Genomic DNA, 19,204 nt, shown 5'->3' with positions numbered 1-19,204 from the left:
AGTCGGCTGTTGTGGTGAAAACTTCGAAGTCCAGTCACTGAAATGCCTTGGAATAAAAGTTTGAACCGCACAGCCTGCTGCCGGTGCGAGTTTTACTCGGTGTTAAATCCTGCGGTCCGGTTGCAGAACGATTTCGGTCGGAAGGGCCCTCTGGAGGCCGTCCAGCCCGACCGCCGCCCAAGGCGCCGCGCCCTCTGTGGGCGCCCCACGCCGCTCGGGGCCTCCTGGGCGCGGGCTTCCAGCCGCGGCCCCGCCGCCGCTGCCCGGCCCCCTCGGCGTCCCCTGGGCACGGCGTCGGCCCCCACCACGGCGGGCGGGGGGCGGGCGGCCGCCCCGCTCTCCGGCCGCCCTCGGCGCGCAGGCGCAGGGCCCGCTGGCTGGCGAGCGGCCGGCCGGACTACACCTCCCGTGAGGCAGCGCGCGGCGCCGGCTGGCCCCGCCCGCCTCCCGCTCGGCGCAGGGCGGCCCGGCGGCGGTCTCGCGGCGCTGGGGTCTGGGCGTGGGCGGGCCCGCGCGCGGCAGTTTTTGGCGGGCGAAGATGGCGGCGGCCGTTAGGCGTCAGTTAGGCAGCAGTTAAGCGTCCCGTCTCCGTCTGGATTGGCTCCGTGAGCTGCTCGGCGCTATGGGCGCCCGGTGGGAGAAGGAGCATCTCTGGCTCTTCCTGCTGGCCCTGGGCTTCAACCGGGCGACTAGCAAAAGGGTCTTGGTGCTGGGACGGTAAGTGCGAGGGGGAGCTGGGGAAGGAGGAGGAAGAGGAGGGGGTGGTGGGGGCCATTTTGCGGCCGCCAGCCCCCGAGCGGGGCCCTGGCTTTCGCCCCAGGAGCGCATGCCTCACGGGAGGGGAGCGGGGGCTGGGTCGGTCTCGCCGCGGCCTCCGTGGGGCTCGGTGCCTTTGGTGATGCGTAACACTGAGGAAATGCCTGAATTGCCGTAGTGATCCGTTACCTGTGTGTGAAGAAAGGAAACCCAGAAATAGTCGTTAACTCTTGCTCTCCCGTTGATACGTCCCGCACAGTCATGGGGAGAACGTGAGCTGATCGGCTCCGTACCTCGTGGTTTGAAAACTTCTTTGAGAGAAAATGCTCTCACCGAAATTATTTCAGCTTTGTTAAATAGGCTGGAGGATGTATGTTTTTAAGTACGCAGAAAATAAAGCATTCAATGTATAACTTGTAACACTTTAATATAAAGTAGTATTTTGTAATTTTGCGCGGCCAGTAAAAATGCTGTGTTAATTTGGTATCCTGACTACTTCTGATGTAGCTGTTTATTTGTGTATTAGGAAGATGTTTGATAAGCCAAACAGCAGCGCCTTTCATGCCATTGTCCTCTTCTTATTTACTAAGCTGGATCCATCCCGCACAGCACGAGTTTTCGGGTAAGTATTTGGCTTGTGAGGTTACTGCTGTGCACATAGTCAAGAATATGGTTTATGAAGTTGCTGAGGGGGGAAGAAGGTGGTGTCTTGGGGAATGTTGTGGAAAAAGAACATACAGTCAGAGAATTTGTTTCCTCTTGATCATAACTCTGTAATGTGTCAGAAACCTTGCCTTAATTACAGTTATTCTGCTAGTATCTGTGCCTTGAAGAGTTTGGCAAAAACTTTCATAGCTGCAAAGTAATCTACCTTTCCCATTCATTTCCCTGACCAAACAGCAAGTAACATTTCCCAGTTGTGGATTGCTGCCACAATCTTCAACATGGCAAGAACCCTGTCTTCCTTAATGTTTTTCCTTGTATAGCTGAGCTATTTTAGCTTACACATTAAAGAAATCACTAGAGGAAGACCAGTGATAGGGAAATTGTCAGAATTCTGACCCTTTTTTTTTTTCCTCTTTCTCCTGAGTTAAAAATAGCTGCAGACAAATCTGTCTCTGAAATAGTCTGTAATTAACATATTATGGCAAGAAAACCTTGCCATTTAACAAACTTTTAGCTGTTCTTGGTCTTGGCTCTATCCCCTCATTTTCTGGCTCCTCCAGGAGGCATTACTAAGAAATCTTTGTCTTAGTCTTGTTCTTATAATGGTTATTTAGGCAACTGAATATCTGAACATGTTTTGAAATTGCTTTTGCCTTTTTTTTTTATCCCTTCTTTTTCCCCATCCTTTTTAAATGGAAAGACGCTATTCCTTTGCACTAGGAAGCTGCACAGATCCTGGATTTAGGAAGCAGTGCTCTATATGGCTAAAAGATATTGCAGTGAGTATTATGAAGAGTGAAAACTGATGCTCTGCTGGTTTCTGTGATCTTATTCTTTTTTTGAGAGAATATGTAGTGCTTTTAAATAAGAGTTTTAAATAAGGTTGTCGTACCAAAGAATTCAGTTTTACCTTGTGTCTTATTTCACATAGTTTATCTTAGACTTGTTTGAGTTAAAAATTGTGGCATGGTGGAATTTAGATGATGGAGAGTTAATATTGGGTGTTCAAAACTGCTGTGGCTTGCTTCTGAATAGTGGTATTTGATTAAACAGAAGCCTAGAGGGTTCCTTACCTCTGGGTGAGAATAATTTTCTTCAGCTTGAGAGATCTTTGCTTAAGTTGCCTGGGAAGGTGTTTATTATTGTGAAGTGGTTTCAGATGCATGAAAAACTTTTTTTAACATTAGTCTTTCCTTATATATGGGGAAAGGGACTAAAGTTTAAGGTGAGCTTTCTAAAGGAAAAGAGTCAAACCAAAATTGACTGCTTCGGGGATTGTCAGTTATTATGTTATCTTCTCATGCTGCCTTTGTTTTAATGATAGTTCTAGAAATCAGGTCTTTATGTACTTTTGTTTTTTAGTAGTAATGGACAAGGTGAAAGCCAACAATGCAAGATCTTTGAGTCAGATAAAAGCAGAACAAAGTACACTGATTAATGACTTCAGCAGAAAATATGAAAGAAAACATGAATGTTTTTTCAAGGGTAGGGATTACCAGTTAGGAGTGAGGAGGGCAGAAATTTCTAACATTTACCAAACACTGATTTTGGTCTTTGCATTGAAACTGGCTTTTGCGTACAGAACTAGGGATGGGGGCGGGGGGGGCGCGGGGAGAACATTCAAAAAGTTCTTCTCTCCTCTGCTGTCTATAGTAGATGTTAACTGTGGTGGCAAAGTAGTTTAGCTTTGCACCAAGCTTGCTAGCAGATAGTCTTCACTGTTTTGATACTCAGCTAGATGTTTGATGGCTGTTGTTTCAGCTTTATTTCTTAGATTAGTTTTGTGTTTAAAACCAGTTTAACTTTTCCAGAAGGAAAACAAAGTCTATATTCCACGATTTGCACCTTCTTCATTTATTTCTCCTGTTGGTCCTAAAATTATTCACCTATTGTATTGGTTTACAAGATACGTAGCGGTTGAAGACATGAAAAAAAACTCCACAGGTAAGCTGTAATAGAACAATAAAAATGCTTCATTTGTCATATTTGACAGTGAATCTGTCAAGTATTTAATATATGCCAAGAGCTTTAAGTAGTTCTGAGTTGGCTGCTCAGTTCAAAATCTTTCAGTGTTCTGTGCACTTGCATAGCGCTACTGCTGGTAGAACAGTGCAGATTGCTTTGCATTCTGTTGCTTTGTGGGTCTTGCTCCAAGGTTTGTCTGTGTAATGCTGTATACCGTTACCCACACAAGCAATGGTTTGGTCCAAAAGTACTGGACCACTATACTGTACAATACTGTACTCTTTCTCACAACTTGAGGAATTCTGAGGGATTAGAACTGTATATTCCAAGCGTCTTGTATTGTTTTGGTACTCTAAAGAACAGGGAAAGGGAGTGAGGGTGAGGGAATGAAAATGTATACAACAGAAAGAACTGGCAAAAAAGACAGTACACTGCATACTCTATTTCAGTCCAGGTACAATGGGCGTCTTGATTTGCGATTCTTTAAATTCAAACTAGGTAGATTAGGAAGTTGTTTATTTGCTAAAAGTGAACGATGTAATCCAAACATTAACTTTTATTTAGGTACTGATATACCTTTTGCTGAAGCTGTAAAGTTGAGACCTAAGGATAGATACATGGCAGATGCAAGACGTAGAGTTGCATACAATAAACTTCTGCAAATTTTTCAAAAGCAAGATTTTGTTACTCAAGAATATGAGAAAAAAGCACAGTAAGTAATGCATTTAAAGAAACTGAGTCTTTTCATGAAAGCTGACTTTTGTATGCGTGGTTTTTTTAAAAGGATTTGAAGAGGCTGCATCTGCTTTACATCATGAGTTCTGTTGAGCTTCCCATTTTTTCCCCCTTTTCCTCCTTTAATTGACAGTTCTACTGTTTGTAGGGTCTTTTGTGAAGCATAGTAGTCTAAAGAAATTAGTTCTTCAGTTAGGAGAGGCTATATTTTGGAAGATATAGTTACTAAGGCATTAAAAGTGATCAGGGAATTCTGCATGTATAGCACTATGATTTCTTAACATTTGAAGGGTCGTATCTTGGAATATAACTGTCTCAGGATGAAACATTTGGTCTTTGCTTAATCGCTGTGGGACACATCTTATGTATTTAATCCTTCATTATTTCACCAAAATTATGCTGTTCTTTATTCTTGTGTATGGAAAACATTCCCAGTTTGAGAAACAAGAATAACTGGAACTTTCTGTGCGGGCACAGAGTTATAAATCATTGGAATTTACAGAATTTGGGTGGGATACTTTACATGACTGGAGCACTGTCACAGACAGTTGGAAGCTGTTCAGTAAATGGAAAAAAAGGAGGAGGGGGAGGAGTTGCACTGTAGGTAAAAGAGCATTTTAGTGCATGTAGCATAGCTCCATACAAGAGGAATAGTTTGTTTCATGCCTTTGGATCAAGATCAGAGGGTTTAGCATCAAGGGAGACCTCATGGTGGATGACTGCTATACACCTCTTCCTCTATACCAGGAAAGATAGAAGGCTAGCTAAAGGGGTGACCCCAAAGGATGGTAGTGCCTCAGAGTTTGAGTGGAGTTCCTCTGGGGTTGATACTGGGTCTTGTGCTATTCCTTGTCTTCGTCAGGGATATGGATGACAGGATTGAATGTAAACCCATCAAACTTGTAGATGATGCCAAACTGTGAGGAAAGGTAGAAATACTGGAATGAAGGGCTGTTACACAGAGAGACCTTGCTGGGTTTGGAGATTTGCCCAACAAGAATTATGTGAGGTTTAACAAAGATCAGTGTGAAGTCCTGCACCTGGGATGGAATAACACTCAACAGCAGTACAGGCTTGTGGGTGATTGGCTGGGGAGCAGCTCTGCTAAGAAGAACCAGAGGTGAGAGTAGTGTTGAACGACAAGCTGAGCACAAGTCAGCAGTGTGCTCTGGTAGTGCAGAAGACCAACAGCCTCCTAAGCTGTATGAAAAGGAGTGCAGCCAGCAGATCAAGAGATGTATTTCACTCTACCTGGCAATTCTAAGGCCACATCTGAATACTGGGTTCAGTTTTGGTCCCCTGTCCTTGTTTCGGCTGGGATAATTTTCTTCCTAGTGGCTGGCATGGTGCTATGTTTTGGATTTAGGATGAGAAGAATGTTGATAACACACTGATGTTTTAGTTGTTGCTAAGTACTGCTTATGCTAGTCAAGGACTTTTCAGCTTCCCATGCTCTGCCAGGTGCACAAGAAGCTGGGAGGGGGCACAGCCAAGATAGTTGATACAAACTGACCAAAGGGATATTCTGTACCATATGATGTCATGCTCAGTATATAAACTGGGGGACTTGGCTGGGGGGCAGCGCTTACTGCTCGAGAATTGTCTGGGTATCAGTTGGCAGGTGGTGAGCAATTGCATTGTGCATCGCTTGCTTTGTATATTATTATTACTATTATATTGTTATTATTATTACTGCTATTTTACTTTATTTCAATTATTAAACTGTTCTTATCTCAGCCCAGGAGTTTTCTCACCCTTACTCCTCCGATTCCCTCCCCCATCCCACCAGGGCAGGGGCAGTGAGCAAGCAGCTGCGTGGTGCTTAGTTCCTGGCTGGGGTTAAACCATGATATACTCCAGTGGAGGAGAGAGATTGAAAGATAGGAGAGATTGTAGCGGAGGACCACAATGATTAGAGGGTTGGAGAACTTCACGCACATGAGTAAAAGCTGTTTAGCCTAAGGAAGACAAATCTCAGGGGGTTTAGTCACAATCTTGCAATATCTAGAAAGTAGTTGTAGAAAAGGTGGAGGTACTCTCTTCACAAGGATGTATGGTGACAGGACAAGAGGCGACAGGCCCAAGGTGCTTAAGGGAAGACTCCATCTGTATGAAAAAAAAAAATTTAAAAATCTCGTGTGAGAACAATTAAACACTGGAATAGGTTGCTCAGAAAAGTGGTGGAATCTTTCTTGCTGGGATCATCCAAGGCTTGGCTTGACAGGACCACGAGTGACGTAGTTGAAGGCTCTGCTTTCAGTGGAAGGCTCAACAGTATAATTTCCAGAGGTCAAAGTCTCCTGAACTTCGCTGCTTTCTATAGTTCTGCATCTCCTCTCACACTGCTTGGAAAGTGTTAGTGCTCTTGCTTACCTTGTGAGTGGTACCTTTCAAAAATGTAATTCTCTGTAGCTTTTTCATTCTCAACAAGGCATCGGAACTCTGAAGATCCTTTAGAATTCAGCATGATTCAGGCACCCAGTGTTCCTGAAAATCAGGTCACTCTGTTTTTACATGCTTAAAAATTTAATAAAAGTGCTTTGGCAAAAGAACTTTGGTGGTCCAGCTGCTTGTAATCCAGTATTATGTTCTCTCGTTTTTTGAAAGTGAGGGATTTGGGTACTGTAAAATTGGTGAATATATTTGGAGGTTTATATTCACAGAATCATAGAATCATTTAGGTTGGAAAAGACCTTTAAGATCATCCAGTCCAACCATTAACCTAACATTACTAAGTCTACCGCTAAACCAATTAAGAGCAGAGTAGCAATTTTGTGTTTCCTGGCTTGGTGGCTGCCTTATTTCTAATGAAAGTAAAAACTAGGAATCATTAATGTTGGAAAGGGTCTCTAAGATCACCAGTCCAACCATCAACCCAACACCATGTCCACTAAACCATGTCCCAAAGTGCCATGTCTACCCATTTTTTTGAACTCTTCCAGGGATAGTGACTGCACCATCTCTCTGGGCAGCCTGTTCCAATGCTTGACTACCCTTTCCATGAAGAAATTTTTCCTAATATCCAATCTAAACCTCCCTTGACACAGCTTGAGCCCGTTTCCTCTTGTCCTGTCGTTAACTACTTGGGAGAAGAGCCCAACACCCACCTCACTGCAACCTCCTTTCAAGTAGTTGTAGAGAGCGATAAGGTCTCCCCTCAGCCTCCTCCAGACTAAACAACCCCAGTTCCCTCAGCCGCTCCTCATAAGACTTGTGTTCCAGACCCTTCACCAGCTTCGTTGCCCTATATTGATAGAATACATTTCTAGTAACTTCATTGTTTTTCTTGGGTCTAACAAAAGCTGTTCATTGCAGTAGAATAAATGACAGCTTAATTGCTCAATTTACAGATATTTTAGTGGCTTTCTGGGCTGTCTTTCTGCACAAAGTCATGGTAAGGAAGTCAAGGATAAGGGTTTGGTTGTGTGGGCTTGTGTGGGGGTTGTTTTTGTTTTCTTTTTTTTTTTTTTTCAATCATTCCAAAACTGCCTCAGTATGCAGATTTGGCAAGCATGAGCATGATTGGTTAATGATTGTAAGGAATTCTGAGAATAGCAGAGTAGAAACTTGGATTTTTTTAAAAATCTGTGGTAACTGTTAACTTTTTTCCTAGGCTTTTAAGTAAAGAAATACAACAGATAAAGTCTGAATATGCAGTCCTTCAGACACAGTCTTGTCAGTAAGTGTTTTTCCTTGTTACTAAGTTAGCATATATAAAATCTATTTCTTACTCAATTTTATGAAATATGAACTATAATTTCGTTGTAGTCCACTTGAACTTCTGTTTTGCATGTGCATATAGGATGAAACAAAATGACCGAAACAAAAATGACAGAACTGAGAGAATTCAAAAGGTGAGCAATTTCTTTTTCTGCTGTGGCAGCATACGGTATTTCTTCTTACATTTCTGCAATGCTTACTCTCAGATACTGTTGTTTCCACTTGTCTACCTGTGATTATGCGAGCCCCTTCATCTGCCTTTTTTGTGTTCTAATACTCTGTCACTATAGGTGGCAAACATTTTAACGTAGCATTTTTATCCTTCTTGCCTATTAAGGTCCGCAGTATGTGGACAGTTATAATGGAAATGCTTACATCTCTGAAAAAGGAAAAGGAAATTGTGGATTCTGTACTTGATGCACTTGAAGGTTGTGTTGGTCAGTGCATTTTAGATGGAACTAATGTTATTGTCAGTGTTCCACCACTGTTGGTTCACAGAGTTGAACGTGACATACACCAAGTAAGTAAGTTTTGTCCTTCTTGCTAAACTGTATTTTTATTTTAGACCCCAGGGGTGTAATTAGATGCCTTAAAAAAGAAAAGTACTTCACAGGTGGTAAGACATGATTGCTCAAGGTTGAAGAAAATATGTCTAATTCCTATGTAAGAGTTTGTTATGATTATGCTGCTGTTTTGTATTGGTTATGTTTCAACCATTAACTTTTTAAGTTCAATAATTACATTGTTAAGTCTGCCTGATTAGTACTTGATTTTTTTTTTTTTTTGTTTAGATGTTAAAACTAGGTTGACCAGTTTAACTACTGCTTTAATTAATGGGCTTTTGTTTCCAGTGTGTAGTATATAGTGCTGTTTAGGCCTGCCATGTCTTTTGGGCCAGTGGTTAAACAGAATACCTCATTAGTTGATGTTTTCTTAGTTAGTATTGCTTTATAGGCTGCTTTTAAGCAGCTGATTCTATAAAACAAACCTGAGGCTTAAATCTAGAGTGCATTTTTTTGAAAAATGAAACAATCAGAAACTGAATCAAAATACAAAGTGAAACTTTGTATCCCTGCTCTGACTACAGAAGATGCAACTTTCTGATATTGATGCTGTTCACTAATTCTTTTTTTTCTTGCTTGCTATACTTCAAGATTTGTACAGGAGATGTATATGAAGCTGAAAAACTGAATTTCTTAACAGTCATTCAGTTATTAAATGAAGCCCTGAGGACACTGAGGGATGAACGTTGTCAGTCTGAATTACAAGTACAACTTCAGGTCATTGAGAATAAGATTACGCTTCACAGTAAAGCACTGCAGAATTTGGAAGCAAAGAGGTAATTGCCTGGAAATTTTCTCTGGTTCCTTATCTTTAGTCTAAAGGTCATGTCTTCCTACCTCGGAGTCTTTTCTAAAGTAATATTGTTTATAGTGAGAACATGTTGGTTCAGTCTTTTTTCTTTGCCTCTGGGAAATTCACATTTGTCTTGATTTATCTATATAACTTTTAACTGAGATTCTTCTTTAGGTAACTTCAGCTTTTTGCCCTTGCTTCATTAATGTTTAGGCCTTACTCATGGAGATCTCATTTGCTAGCTGATCTGATTTTTTTTTTTTTTGTTATGTTAATCAGTTCTGGGATTTTAAAACTGTACCTGAAGCTGGCTTAGGGAAAGTTTATGTGTGTATCCCATTGTGTGTATGTACTTTAGTATAGTTCTTCCAATTCTACTGTAAGAAACATGAAGACTACCTAGCAGCTGCGTTTTAGGTTGTGAATTTCAGTTAGTTCTTAGTGCATGCACAAATGCATGAATAAGTTGATACAATCAAAGATTTTGCAGGAGAAGGGGAACACGTAATACTCTCCATCTTTATGCAGAATTGTTATCTCCACCAACAGATGTGTTATGTTCATTTTCCATGCTCATGTGTTACAGGCTAAAAATAGAGCAACAGGATTGTGTGTCAGTGAGTGGATCTCTTTCTAGCAATCAGGAAGGCTGGGAAGTGAAGTGGAAAAGCTGTCTTGGCCACTGTCCTTTTAATTTCATCTTAGGTCAGGATCCAGTAAGTAGTGTTCAATTTATCTGATTCTGGGGAAGAGAAGGGGTGAAGGTGAGAGAGGATGTACAGCTAAGTTGGTGTGTTCTATTGCAACACTTAAGCTTTATATGTAAGGTTAGGGAATTAGATAGCACAATATAGCAGAAATTGCTTTATGAAGTAGTCTTTCTTAAAGAAGATACATTTGACTTAATGACAGCTGGTGTCTTCATTTGAGATGGGGTGATGGAACCATCTTGTCAAGACAGTAGTTCAGTGTATAAGCGAGCTGATTGGTTTTGGTTTTGTCCATGTCCACCCCCGTATGGAAGTTGAACTTTTGTGTGCTATCAGTCTGAACATCCACTGAGTTCTGTTTTTCCCTTTTAAAGTGATCTGCTTGATGAATGAACAATAATTTCCATTCTGACACTCACATTGATACTGGTATCTGAGGTCCTACCCTTGCCTAGCTACCCAGCAGAGAGAGGAAAAGTTTCATGTTGAGTCTGACAGCTGGTGTGCAGAAAAGCTGTTGTAAATAATTGGCTGTTAATTGCTGTTGATATGCGGATTTTTCTTCAGCCTGCTTGTATAACTTTTTTTTTCTTTTGAAAGAAATTTGATCTGCTAAGAGCTTTGCCACCCCATACTTTTAATCTTGCAGAAGAAGATGATGATGACAATAGTGTCTTTTGTCAACGTCTACTATCAGTTTCAGGTGGGTGAACAGGAGAAGCTTCTTTTCTTTCTGCCCCCCTGCCACAACTCTTAAAAGTTAACTTGGACTTGAAAATACTCCCTGCACACATTTGCAAGTATCTTTGATAGTATCTGATAATCTGGTTCTGAATGACTCCTTGCCACGATTGCCTTACATTTTCTAACTTTGTCATATCTCAGAGATTCTCTGAAGCTTTTGATATGGCAAAAAACCAGTGCTGGAGCTGTTTGGTATTTTGTTGTTCTTGCATGAAGGATATTGAGACAGATTTCTGTGTACCAAAGTTCATTCATGGGTTCTAGAGAATACATTCACTCTGACAGTAAAAGTTTCTCCAGGTTGGAGGAGTGATAGGAAAGAGAGAAATAAGATAAAACTTTTCCCATTGGCGAGCTGGGAAAAGAAATTGAAGGTGTCCTCTCAGGTAAGCATCTTTCCCTGGTGTGTTCTGAAATACTTATTCCACAGTAACTGTGCCATTGATCAGGACTTTACTTGATCTCTGTGTTGGTTGCTTTCAGTCATTAGGTTAACAGTGCTGATGAGAGCTCACTTTGATCAGACATGGACGTTGCCCATGCTAATTGGCTGATGAGCTGATTGTATTTTACTCGATAGCGCTTATTGACCAAGTGTTGACTGTCCCTAGTGTAGAGTTATCAATTAGAAGCTAAAAAGGAAGGGGAAGAGAGCTTGAATCATATGTCATTTGCAGTCCCTTTTAGGAAAAATGACAGCAGATGTGTGTTGGAATTTCAAGCTGCAAAGCAATAGGGAGATCTTTTTGGTTACAAAGGTGAAAGCACTGCTCCAGCGGTCTGAGGGTGTGTAGGTATAAAGCTGGAAGCTGCAAAGGAAAGGCTACAAAATTGCAAATGGAAGGTCATTTGCCTTAAATTTCAAAGATTAAAGCACTGTGCAATAACGCTGTGAGCTTCTGGTGATACCAGAAAGCTTGAGACAAACTGGTGTCTGTGGCGTTCTCTCTACTCTGTGGTTAAGATACTTGATCTGAGAATCCAGCCACTAAGAACCTTCTGCCTGTTAACATGGTATGCTTTAAAAAAAAGTTAACCTCACCTAACTTCTTGAAGTGAGCTTGGATTTTGGAAGTGGTGTTGAGGTTGAATATAAAAGGAAATGCCATTTATGTTTGCAGAAGCTGAAATTTAGGGTTAGTAGAGAACTACTGAGGTTAAACTTTGGCTGTTTATGCAAATGATGTGCCCAAATAGATATTTGTTGTTCCAGAGAGTCCTGAGCTGAGGTACGTGTACCTCTGATAACATGCAAAACATTTCCTTATAGCGTACCTTGCCTTGGTTGGACTGAGGCAGAGTTGATCAGAGGGACGAGCATGTCCACAGAGATATTTATTGATAAATGCAGGTGAAGATGGTGGGGAAAACGTGTAGAATTTTGCTTTGTGGAATTGATGTGTATGTGGACGGGAGGGGATAATGATGACAAGCGGCTGGGATTGTAGTTTGGAGAGAGGTGGACTGTATGATTGATACGTGCAGGGCAGCAGATAGAATCATGCCTCTCAAACATGCGTTCATGAACAAAACGAATAGGTGCTGGCTGCTAGTGGCATCTGTGGCTGCAGGTGGTACCTGAGCAAAAGGACTGATTTCACTGTCTTGCTTATGTATTAATTTTTTTTTAAGTGTTCATAAAGTCCGTCCTGTGAATATTGTACAGAAGTGGTCTGAAGTCAGCTGTGTCACCTGGAAAGCCTGAGCAAAAAAAGTGGAAGCAATAATAAAACTCTTGACTTACTTTTCTAGATGTTTCTGACTCCGTTCATGAAGTACGTTATGAGAAAGATGGTGGGGCACTGGAAACTACAATGGATAAGTTGTCACCACCACCAGGATGGTATGATGTTAATGAGAAATTGATAAAAAAAGCAGTAGAAAAAATAGAAATTTACTTGGTGGAATTGAATATATTGCATCTCTTGATCCTTAGTCCAAGGAGCTCACTCCTTACATGTCACATCCACCTGATTTAGCAAGATAGTCCTAAAGTAACTGCTGCTTTCTCCAGCTGGTGACTGATTGATCAACTGGTTGCTGCTGAATAGGATGTACAGCAGCCAAGTTGCAAGGTTTTTATATCACTTTTCAACTATGTTCTTTCAAGTTTTAAGAGGTGGGTGGAGAAAACAGAGAATTCTGTTTCTTAGGCTGAGTTGAGGTAGACATGTATGTTCAGTGTAGCCTGAGAATAAAAGAACAGACATTCACAGGAACCCTTCTTTTGTGTTTAAGAAAAAACAACTATGAACCAAAACAAAAACCCCTGACTCCCAAGCAGAATTACTGTGCTAAACCTTCTTAACAATGCTTTTCTCATGAATTTTCTAAAGTTACAGAACTAAAGAAGTTCTGTAACTTCTCTTACTACAGTTCCAGCAAAGGATAGAACAGAAAACAATGGTATTCTAAAAAGTTTTGGCCTGTTTGTCATTTAATCAGTCCAGGAAGGTTTTGTGACCTTTTGAATAACACTGTATTTCATAATATGACTCCTACAGATACTTGAAAGTTGCCTTCTAGGAGAGAAAGGGAGTTAGCAAAGGAAGGCTGTCCTATACTTAGACATCAGTAGATGTAGTTGCATATAAGTCTCACAGGTTGTCCAAGTAGTTAACAACTAAAACCTGGATTTCTCCTGGTGGCTTCATACAGCACGGATTTTTGTCTGCTTCTGATTGTAAAGACAGTAAATATTAACATTTTATGGTGTGTTCTTCCGAACAAGTGAGAACTGTACCTTACATTTCAGAGAGCTATGCAATTAGCACTATGCTTATCAGAAGTGATGACTCAAGTTTTTGGTAGCCAGGTGATCATTAAATGTCAGTAAGTTCATGTAGGAACAGACCTGTGGATAGCAATTCAGAGGAAGAGTATCTAGGGAAAAGAACATTATCAAGTCTACAGAAGACTTTCCAGTTACCTTTGCAGAATACAGAAGATTTGTTTTACAAAATGTATCGCAAAATCCCTTCTTTTTCTGTTTGGTAATCAAGGGAAAAGTTTCATAACTTATTAATTTTGGGAGGCTGATACACAACTAGGGCTAAATCTGCTCTAATTGTCACATGTTCTCCCTATAGTAAAATTGCCTTCTGATGACCGGGACGAATTGAGGGAAATCGTAACGGACAGATACGGGGCACACAATATGTAATGGCCTACTAAGACTTGCATGCCACTTGTTTAATTTGTCTCTAAAACATAGTTTTGTTTTGTTTTTTTTCTCTTTATCCTCCCCGCCCCCGCCAAGGTTCTCTTCAGTGCCTTTGGAGTGGTCAAAAGCATCTGACAACAGAGACATGTTAATTGAAAAGGTTATTCTTCAGTGATTTCCTACCTGTCAAAGAAGTTAATCTTATGCTAATTGCTTTTTACATTGATTGAAGCCTAGACTTAGTATTTGGGGGGGGAGGGTTGTGGGTTTTTGGGTTTGTTTGGGTTTTTTTAAAGTAGTATTTTTATGCATCTGAATCAGTCCTTTAAAACTGTAAAAGCTAACTGCCAGGGACTTCGTTAAGCCTTAGGAAAGGACAGTAGCAAGTAGGTGCACTTGCAGCTGACTTCCAGTACAACGTACAGCATGTCACTGATTCACTGCTTGTTGAAACAGTGGTTTTGGTCTGAGCAGTGGTCAGACTTTGTTTCTTTAAGTTGTGTGTGAACTTAAGGCTTATAATGTGGCCTAAAAGCAACTTGCATGTACAGTTGTCTGGTGCGCAATTGTTCACTGTAGTGTGTTCAAGGTAGCTGCAGATAAGTTATCTGTTTTCTATGCAACACCCTATCCTGGCCACTACTTAATGTCCTACTTTAAATACAATTGTAAAAATATTTTGTGTTTAGTTAGAATTTAAGACTGAAATATTTTTATTGCCTAAACTCTAAGGCCATTGCTGTTCAGAATTTGTACAGCGGTTTCTTCATGCTAATTTTCTGACCTCTGAGTTTAAAACTTCTAATAATTCCTGTGTATTCTTCTAGAACTTGCATATTGAAACTCACAAGGGGAAAAAAAAGCCTGTGCCTCCAAAGATCTTAAAAAATGGAAAGGATGAGTCTGCCATTTCAGAAGTGTGGGAGAATGCAGGTGATCATGTTATCCAGGCAGAGTCTCCTGTCAAAAAAGAAGACCCTCTTAAGAAAGCCAGTGATGAACTGGCAGAAGAGGTTGGGAAAAATTATTTTTAAATTTTATGTTTGTTTTTAAATAAATGGTCATTAATTTCAGAGACCAAATTACTAATTATATTATAAAATGCCTCTTCTAATCTGCATACATCAAAAGTTACTTTTTTCTGCTAGATAGTAATCAGTGTCCCTGAGTTTTAGGGATGACTGCCCAATTAAGTACACCCTGAAAGTATGGAGCTTGTGTAGTTGTCATACTTACAAATCATGGTGAAGTGAATAGCACTCTTGAGTAGAATCATGGTATGATTTCCATCACATCTCATACTTTAATCTATGAACCAATGCATATATTAAGAATTCATCAGTCCTTTTTGTTTCTGAAGTTATGCAGGTTAAATATTTAATAGGAGCTTGGGAATTTTAAGCAGGAATTTAAGTATTTCCCCTTTTAGGTATGTTGTTTGAGATTTAACTGAGGAATTGGTTCACAAGAGTTACTGTGAAGTGTGCCACTGCTTGATTTGAAAAGTAAATTGCATCTTTCACTGAAATAGTACAGTTATTTTTCATCTGCTAAAATGTTTTACTTATGTAAATATAGCTGTAGTCTTCATGCTTATGCAGTTCTTGACTGGTGTCTTAAATATATTCTATCTGAGAACATTTTCTTACTTTAAAGATGGATTCATAGATGATGAGGGAACTTAGAAATGAATTCTGATTTCAGTACCCTATCTTCATTTTGTGTTTGTGGACACTGTGGTCATTTTGAGCCTAAGTAGTAAATGGCAGAAGAAGAGTCAGGAGATTCAAACTCTTCAGATCATTTGGAGAATGGGATTTATTTTGAGCTATAACTGACAGAAATAAAGAGGTTATAATTCTGCTTTCTCAGGATTTGCCCTTCTCTATAACATCCTACAGGTTGCAAGAACAGTGGTATCTGAGTCACCTCAGAGTGGTGAAGAAAAAGGAATGGCATTAGAAGATCTCCTTAGCTCACTGGCTTTAAACCCATTTGTAACAAGGAAACAAATTCCCCGAACTCCAGAAAATCTGCGTAAGTCTAAAACTCTCTTTTTATAATACTCATTGATAGGAATGTGATTAGTTCATTGACATTGTACACATCACACAAGATAATTATTTCAGTTAAGTTGCAAGTCATCATAATGGTTCACTCTGTAACACAACATAGTAGGCCTAATAAGATGTAGGCCTAATAAGATGTGAATACTGTGAATTTGATTTAACATGGATGTTTTTCCTGTGTAGAATCCCCTTTGTGTTGAGGAAGAAAAGTAAGCATAAACAATATAAAGCAGCTATACGTCTTCCTTCTTCGATTGCTTATGTTACTGAAAGGACAGAAGAAAAACGGATTGAGAGTGTGAAAGTACTGAAATTTTACCTTGATTTGTTCCATTTAGTTACTGAAATTAGAAGCTCATGGAGAAAAGCTATTAAGACTGAGGTCTCATCAGACATAGAGCTGGCCCCAACTGAACTAATGATAGAAGAAGCTCCAAAGGATGCTACACCTATAATGCAGAAGGTGGCAGACTGTATGTGCTCTACCCTTGCATCTCCTGTACCTGATGCTGATCCTCCCTTGTCAGAAAGTAAGTCCCAATTAAGTTCTACAGAGTTTAGACCTCAAGAGCAGATGAGGATAAGTCGTGTTGTTGAATCTCCAATTTTGGAAACACCTGGAATGCAGGAAAGTGAGACAACTGAAGAACAGGAATTAAAATGTGTTGTTTTGAATGGAAGTTCTGTAGAAGATACAGAGGAACAGACTTCTCAATGTGTAAAGAAGAGCATAAATACTCCAGATGTTTGTTCAGAAAATAATAGTAGAACAAAAGTTCTATCTTCAGACCACTTTCAGGGTTCCTTAATGGAGGGGAAGCTGCACTGGAATGTATCTCCATTGTTAAGTTCTATCCATTGTGAAGCTGCCTGCTTGACGATAGTGGATGAGACACTTCCAGAAGAAATTGATAACATAGATTCCAACAAATCTGCAAGGTCAGAGTCTGATTTTGATATAATGGACAGCATGTATGTAACAAGTAGTTCAAAAAATGAGGGGGATATTAAAAAATCAAAGCTAGATCTACAGTCCCTGTTCAACACATATAAAGCACTGGAAAAGGCTGTATCTGGAAGTGAAGAGGAGCTGCATCAAACACATAATGGAGGTGAATCTGTAAGTTGTAGATCAGACCAAAGTATTGCACCAGAAAAAAGAGAGAGAGATGAATTGTGCAGTCCTCTAGAACTCTTCTGCTTGGATGAAGAATTTACCAAGACACCATCGCCAATATCTCTTAATGAAAGAAAATATTCCCTGTCATCTTTGCTGTTATCTAGTCAACGTCTGGAGGAAATGGCATCAATGGTACACGAAATCCCATTAGACTTACTACGTAAATTGAAGGGTAAGTGTCCATGTACTTTGGCAACAAGACTTTGTCCATTCTGCCACTGGGTATACTACCATAAATAACCTATTCTGAATAGCTGAACCCTGCTGTGGAAGTGTAGGGAGATGTGGTTTAGCCCCTGGTGGCAACCAAGCACCATGCAGCTGCTCGGTCACCTTCCCCCTGCCCCTGGGGAGATGGGGGAGAGAATCGGAAGGGCAAAAGTAAGAAAGCTCGTGGGTTGAGATAAGAACACTTTAATAATTGAAATAAAAAAAAATAATAATAGTAATAAAAATTGTAATGAAAAGGAGAACAATGAGAGAGAGAAACAAAACCCAGAGGGAGGGGGGGGGCAGAAAAAGCAAACAAGTGATGCAACCACTCGCCACCTGCCAGCTGATGCTCAGTCAGTCCCCGAGCAGCAATCGCTGCCCCCCAGCCAACTCCCCCCAGTTTACATAATGAGCATGATGTTATATTGTATGGAATATCCCTTTGGTCAGTTTGGATCAACTATCTTGGCTGTGCCCCCTCCCAGCTTCTTGTGCACCTGGCAGAGCATGGGAAGCTGAAAAGTCCTTGAGACTAGCATAAGCAGTACTTAGCAACAACTAAAACATCAGTGTGTTATCAGCATTATTCTCATCCTAAATCCAAAACACAGCACTATGCCAGCTACTAGGAAGAGAATTTATCCCACCCAAAACCAGGACAGGAGACAGATGATTTGTATGCTTGTTCCTTATGGAAGATGAGACATAAAACCAAAGGAAACATGCTTCCTTTTGTTGTATGAACATCTTGCAAGTAGGAGAAAATGTGCTCATCTGACTTTCTGAGGTAATCTGCAGCTATTAAAGAAAGAAAGAAAAGACTTAAGGTGCATTAGCAGTGGAGTAATCTGAAATTAAATTTTGAGAATTCACAAAGTTAGTTTGAAATAGTGTGTTTCCTCTGAACAAAGTTGGCTATTTAGTAATGTGTTGTAGGTAATTGGAACTTTTGTGAGGTCAGTCAGGTGTTCATACTCTGTAATACTTTATTAATGTACTTTTTATTGTGAAATACTCTGCATTCCAGCCTACCTTCCCTGTCACTCCATTTCCAACAGAAGTGTCAACTTTGTTTAACCAATAGCGCAGTGTTTAGTTACATGTGAGGTCAACTTTTGAAATGTATTAATAAAAATGAGCCAGTAATGGTTATACAGAAGACTTTCACAAAAACAGGTGGTATTTAATGGAGTACTAGGACTTTAACACAACAAACTAGTCTCAAGGAGTAGTGAGATTTATACTTTGTGCAAAGGCTTGCTGCAATTTAGCTTTTGCTTAAAATTGTGACTGTACTGATAGCAGATGATCTTACCTTACTTGGAACAGTTACCAAAATCAGAAGTACCAATATATGCCAAACACTTTTGGAGCAGTATTTCTGTCAATTAATTGAATATTATGGAGTGCTAACTAATACGCTTTTTCTTCCAGATGAAGAGCAATTAAATGAGAAGCCGGGCACAAAGGAACCATCATCAGGATAGAATTTGTAAAGCAGAAGCATAACCATAGTAGCGCAATTATGGTTCGCTTGAGCACGAAGCATCTTCTCCAGGCACTGCCTAGATGGAGAAGTTGGACTCCTTTCTGTTTTTTCCAGAGACTGTATTCCAGTCTCCTTGTTTTTAGTGTCCGTTGCCTGCTCTTGGTTCTTCCAATTTCCTGTCATCCATAGTAGCCTTCTATGTGCAGCCCATCATTTATGTATAGAACTATGTATTCCTTTCTAAGCATGTTTCTTTGAAATAGCAGATGTTGAGTAGGTGGCACAATCCTAGATAGAAAATGGAAAAACAAAGTGAAGTCTTTGGTGTCTACATCTTGCCCCTAATTTTGCCACCCCACTCTACTCCTTCCCCCACCCCCAAAAGCAAAAAAAAAACCCCCAACACCCAAATTTTACTTGGTGCTCTGAATTCATTGG

At 40.3% G+C, this 19,204-nt stretch overlaps 1 protein-coding gene and 1 non-coding gene across 2 annotated transcripts; both read left to right on the top strand.

Moving 5' to 3' along the window:
- The first annotated feature begins 622 nt into the window (after window positions 1-622).
- On the top strand, window positions 623-18,772 carry HAUS6 (HAUS augmin like complex subunit 6). Its single transcript, XM_075726437.1, has 18 exons — window positions 623-717; window positions 1,283-1,378; window positions 2,123-2,201; window positions 3,234-3,366; window positions 3,952-4,099; window positions 7,736-7,801; window positions 7,925-7,976; window positions 8,180-8,362; window positions 8,997-9,181; window positions 9,785-9,914; window positions 10,509-10,611; window positions 12,405-12,495; window positions 13,098-13,106; window positions 13,912-13,975; window positions 14,643-14,828; window positions 15,717-15,852; window positions 16,223-17,236; window positions 18,712-18,772. The coding sequence occupies exons 1-18, from the start codon at window positions 623-625 to the stop codon at window positions 18,762-18,764; spliced, it is 2,823 nt and encodes a 940-aa protein (XP_075582552.1). The 3' UTR covers window positions 18,765-18,772.
- LOC142596766 (small Cajal body-specific RNA 8) lies at window positions 13,681-13,810 on the top strand. The gene has a single exon (XR_012831888.1).
- Window positions 18,773-19,204: the final 432 nt, after the last annotated feature.

This window comes from Pelecanus crispus, chromosome Z (assembly GCF_030463565.1).
Source record: "Pelecanus crispus isolate bPelCri1 chromosome Z, bPelCri1.pri, whole genome shotgun sequence".
Classification (NCBI taxonomy): Eukaryota; Metazoa; Chordata; class Aves; order Pelecaniformes; family Pelecanidae; genus Pelecanus; species Pelecanus crispus.
Note: the sequence above shows the minus strand (reverse complement) of the source record. Positions and strands in the feature narration are given on the sequence as shown.